We start from the raw sequence: 4871 nt of genomic DNA on the forward strand, positions 1-4871 counted from the left end.
AGCTGCCAGTTTTTGTGAACAGTAACACCTGTCCTCAGCGATTTAGCTTATCAACCGTGACACGGCACTAAGTAGAAAAATTGCATTTATCTAATGCAAAGCACAATACGACAACATAAAGGAAACAATTCTCTTTGTGTGATTACTGATCGAAGAGAAAATTGTTTCTAGCTTATATGTTTTACAGTACATAAGTTCATCCATACATGTAGTGATGTTATCCACGTCCCCGTACACAGGCGGGACCCCTGGTTTGGCATAGGCTCTCAATAGACTGAGAGAGATGAGGCACGAGAAAAAAAAAATGTGGAAAGCAACTTGATGCATAAATACCCTTCAGCTGGCGCAGGGATGTGATTGGGCCAAGAACATTCCAGATATTTCAACGCGATTGGGTTTGCGTGAAATTTCGAAAAAAATACGTAAACACGTAAATATATTTTAAAGCAATGTGACATGTCACAAATAACTGCATCAGACCTAATTTTGCATTACATAATAATTAATTTTAAAAGAGCTGTACTCCAGCAGAGTACTTTAATAAGGTGAATCTCATGAAGAAATGTCAAATAAAAAATGTAATTAAACATGACTTTTTTCATATTGTGACATTATTTTCATAACAATTAAGTGCATTGGTCCACCCCAATTTCTCTGCAAAAAAATCTCATTCTCATGACTGTAATATAGTTATAATTTTTCCTTCGTTTTGATAATAAAGAATCTGTATAAATTAATTTTAACAACTAATACTACCATAATGAACACTAACAATAGTACTATATAATTTAAATATATATTTTGTTGAGCAATATGTTTTTTTATTATTTTTTACAATAGGATCATGAGATGTTTTTGCATTACAATGATGAAAATGAGCTGCTTTTTGCATGTTTTATATGGTTACTGACATTTTTGAGTTTTAAATATACTCAACGGTCATAAAACCTATTCTTTATGCAACATAAAAGTAAAACATAATTTTTTTTACTTAATATTTTTGGGACTAAATATTGCATTTCCATAACATTTTTCTTGAGATTCACCCTGACAGAGGCCATGCTTGATAATCACAGCCTAAATCATAGTGCATATCGTCTTAATTTATGGGAAATTCTGCTTCCATCTGGCTTCAAAATACTGTATTCCTTTTATATTTTCACCTGGTTAGATCTTGAACACAATATTCACAAACTGTACAAGAAATACATTTCTTCAAATTATACTCTGTATTGCCCTTTAGAACGGCAGACGTCCTGCAGCCTCTGTTTAAAGGCAATAAATACAGATCTCGAAATCTGTTGCAGCTCAACCTGTAGCTTGACACCAGCGAAGGACGAAACGTGATGAAATCGACTGTGAGCTTTACTTCAGCCCACCAAAAAGCCAGAAATCTGCTTTGAGCTTAACAATCACATCCCTGAGTTTCAAGTTAGCTGACTGTAGCACCAAGATAAACAAACATCTGGATAAACGATAAAAAAGTGAGGGAGGAAACAGAGACAAAAATGAAGGCGGAGGGTTACAGGCTGTGAGCCTGTATAGGTATCATAGCTTCCCCTCTCAGACTCCAGGAATCACACTCCGGGTTTATCCGGGGATCAGACGTTTGCCCTGACCAGTCTGCCGGCACGAGGACCCCGGTGCACCTTAGTGTGTTTGGACAGGTGGTCGCTCCTGGCAAACTTTTTGTCACACATTGTGCACTCATAAGGCTTGACTCCCGAATGAGACCGCCGATGGCGGGACAGCTCATCAGAGCGAGAGAACCTTTAATGCACAAAACACAGCAGGACATACACATCAGCTCATGACTCTAGAAAAATAAAATCATTACATCCAAGGCCTAACTACAGGTTTTGATGTTAATCAGCTCACAACCTATTTACAAGGTTCCCACACTCGTTGACCAATGGATTTCTATGACTTGCTCATGAGTTTTCATCATTTATTACTAGATAAACATTTTTAAAAATAATTTTATTGAAATTGCTCTCACCAAGAGATATTTGTAGACAATCAAATATTTTGAGCATTGCTACAAAAATGTAATATTTACACATTAATTTCAATGGCATTTCATTCCTTTTAAATTTCCACTCATTTCCAGGTTTTGCACGAAATGCACTACCATTCAAAAGATTGGGGCCAACTTTTTTTTAATACTTTTATTTATACTTCAATTCAGCAAGGACACATTACATTGATCAAAAGTAACAGTAAATACATTTTTAAATGTCACAAAAGCTTTCTAATTCATATAAATGTAGTCTTTTGAACTTTCAAATAATCAAGGAATCCGGAAAAAAGGATCGTGGTTTCTACAAAAATATTAAGCAGCACAAATGTTTTTAACACTCATAATAATAATAAGAAATGTTTCTTAATCCGCATATTAGAATGATTTCTGAAGGATCATGTGACTCTGAAGACTGGAGTAATGATGCTGAACATTCAGCTTTGCATCACAGGATGACATTTTAACATTTTAATGGAAACAGTTATTTTAAATTGTAATAATATTCCACAATATTACTGTTTTTACCATGTTTGATCAAATAAATGCAGCCTTGGTAAGCATGTCGGTGATTCAAAAATATCAAAAAATCGTGTTCAATCCAATGTTACCAGGCATTAGCAATGGCTTGTTCAGCCTAGATAACATCAGCCAAAGAAAAAAGCTGTTTCAGAGATGGAGCAGGTTTTTATAAAAGATTATGAAGACATATTTAGTGCACCAAAGACCAAAACAGTATATAATGAAACTATTATCTTGTGTAGAGCTGCTTTATAGTTGAACTATAATAACTAATGAACTTTGCAACATTCACATTGTTATTGAACTAATTCGAATCATCATTGAACTAAACTGAGCTGAATAAATGACACTATTGTCTTTTTAGAGCTGCTAAAATTGTATTAATTTCATAACTGAAGTACTTCAATATGTTTCTTGTTTATTACGGTGATGCTGCTTTGAAACAATCTGTATTGTATAAAACGCTATAGAAATAAATGTGACTTGATTATTAAGAAACAGAATCAATTTGAACGTGGTTATTACTGAACAAATCTCACTTTCAAGTTGATTATTTTCTAGTTTCAACACTCACCTCCACCCACAGTCTGGCCAGCTGCACAGGTAGGGTTTCTCTCCTGTGTGTCTGCGGAAATGAGCCTTCAGGTGGCTGCTCTTGGTGTACATCTTCTCACACCCTGGGTGAGAGCATTTATGTACCCGCAAGGTTTCCGTGGAGGACCTGGATGGACGTGATGTGATGGCTTTGACAAGGCCTGTGCCCGCTATTCCGACCGCCCTGATGGCAATAGGCAGGGGAGCGATCTTCACATACTTTTGGTCTTGGTTGATGGCCTCGCCCATGATGGGGAGGAAAGTTGCTGAGGGCACCTGTGATGAAAGGAGGGTAATGTTCTGTGCCCCTTGGACACCGAGCACCAGGTGGGCCACCCGAAGCCCGTTGGCCACACCCGATTGGGTGTCTGGCTGTGGGAGGGCGTGGCTTAGCTGGAGAGGTTGAAATTGAAGCACAAATGGAGCACCAATGAGCACCGGCGCAGCACTAGCTGTGGTGTTAACACTCTTAGCGGCAGGAGGCGTTGTCGTCGGGCTGGATTTCGGCTCTACGTCAACGGGGGAAGACAGCTGTATGGGAGGCTCAACCTCCTTTGACTTTTCCTCTGGACTGGGAGGAGCATCACTCAAAAGCTCCATCTTCTCCATCAAGAACTCCTCAATATCCTCCAGGGTTGGTGAGAAGGTGCTGGAGAGCTCGGGTATAAAATCAGGCAGCTTGGGCGGCTGAGTCAACATCTCCTCCGTGGAGTCGAAAAAGATCTGCAGCGGCCCATCGTCCTCGTCTTCCTCCCCAGGGCTGTAGCTGAGTTGAGCTCCATAATCTCCAGGTTCGGGACTGGAGCATGAGATGGAGCTGCCCCTCTCGCTGCTTTCACTGCCTGCCACTTCCACGAAGGGCAAGGTGGCCAACAAGGCATGGTCCGCAAATGATTCATTAGCAGTGGCCACCGCTTTGTCACTTATGGAGACCATTTGTTGGTGTGCAGATCAGAGGAAGGCTGAAGGTATTGCCACGATTTGTAAACGCTGCGACAAAAAAATAAGTTAGAAATTGAATAACGAGGATAAGTAGTGATGTGCAGTGGCATGATAAAGTATTTGGACACTTTAGACACAACAAATAAGGGAATACATTTCCAGGTCACATTTCACAACATAAATCATGATGAAAAAGTATATATATATAATTTTCTTTTTTTTTTATAAAGCATAAACTATTGGCGGGACAATATATTCCAAACAATGTATTTCACAAAAAAGGAGGTAGGTATGTATATATATATGTGTGTATGCATGTATGTATGTATGTATGCACGTATGTATAAGACCATTTGTTGGTGTGCAGATCAGAGGAAGGCTGAAGGTATTGCCACGATTTGTAAACGCTGCGACAAAAAAATAAGTTAGAAATTGAATAACGAGGATAAGTAGTGATGTGCAGTGGCATGATAAAGTATTTGGACACTTTAGACACAACAAATAAGGGAATACATTTCCAGGTCACATTTCCCAACAAAAATCATGATGAAAAAGTATATATATATAATTTTTTTTTTTTTTAATAAAAGTTAAATAATTCAGCATAAACTATTGGCAGGACAATATATTCCAAACAATGTATTTCACAAAAAAGGAGGTAGGTATGTATATATATATGTGTGTATGCATGTATGTATGTATGTATGCACGTATGTATACATACATATATATATATATATATACGGGTGCATCTCAATAAATTATAATGTCATGGAAAAGTTCATTTATTTCAGTA

The 4871-nt window shown here is 37.9% G+C and overlaps 1 protein-coding gene across 1 annotated transcript; it reads right to left on the minus strand.

The window, feature by feature from the left end:
* Positions 1 to 793: 793 nt before the first annotated feature.
* LOC107582464 (Krueppel-like factor 15) lies at positions 794 to 4119 on the minus strand. Its single transcript, XM_016268307.1, has 2 exons — positions 3114 to 4119; positions 794 to 1770 (listed from the first exon to the last, which is right to left on the minus strand). The coding sequence occupies exons 1-2, from the start codon at positions 4067 to 4069 to the stop codon at positions 1602 to 1604; spliced, it is 1125 nt and encodes a 374-aa protein (XP_016123793.1). The 5' UTR covers positions 4070 to 4119; the 3' UTR covers positions 794 to 1601.
* Between the last annotated feature and the right edge of the window lie 752 nt (positions 4120 to 4871).

Source organism: Sinocyclocheilus grahami, unplaced genomic scaffold, assembly GCF_001515645.1.
Source record: "Sinocyclocheilus grahami isolate Dianchi unplaced genomic scaffold, SAMN03320097.WGS_v1.1 scaffold44.1, whole genome shotgun sequence".
NCBI lineage: Eukaryota > Metazoa > Chordata > Actinopteri > Cypriniformes > Cyprinidae > Sinocyclocheilus > Sinocyclocheilus grahami.

Coding starts and splice junctions, on each gene's coding strand:
- LOC107582464 (XM_016268307.1), bottom strand. CDS start 4,069: ATGGTCTCCATAAGTGACAAAGCGGTGGCCACTGCTAATGAATCATTT. Junction 1,771..3,113: donor TGGCCAGACTGTGGGTGGAG/GTGAGTGTTGAA, acceptor TGTGCATTAAAG/GTTCTCTCGCTCTGATGAGC.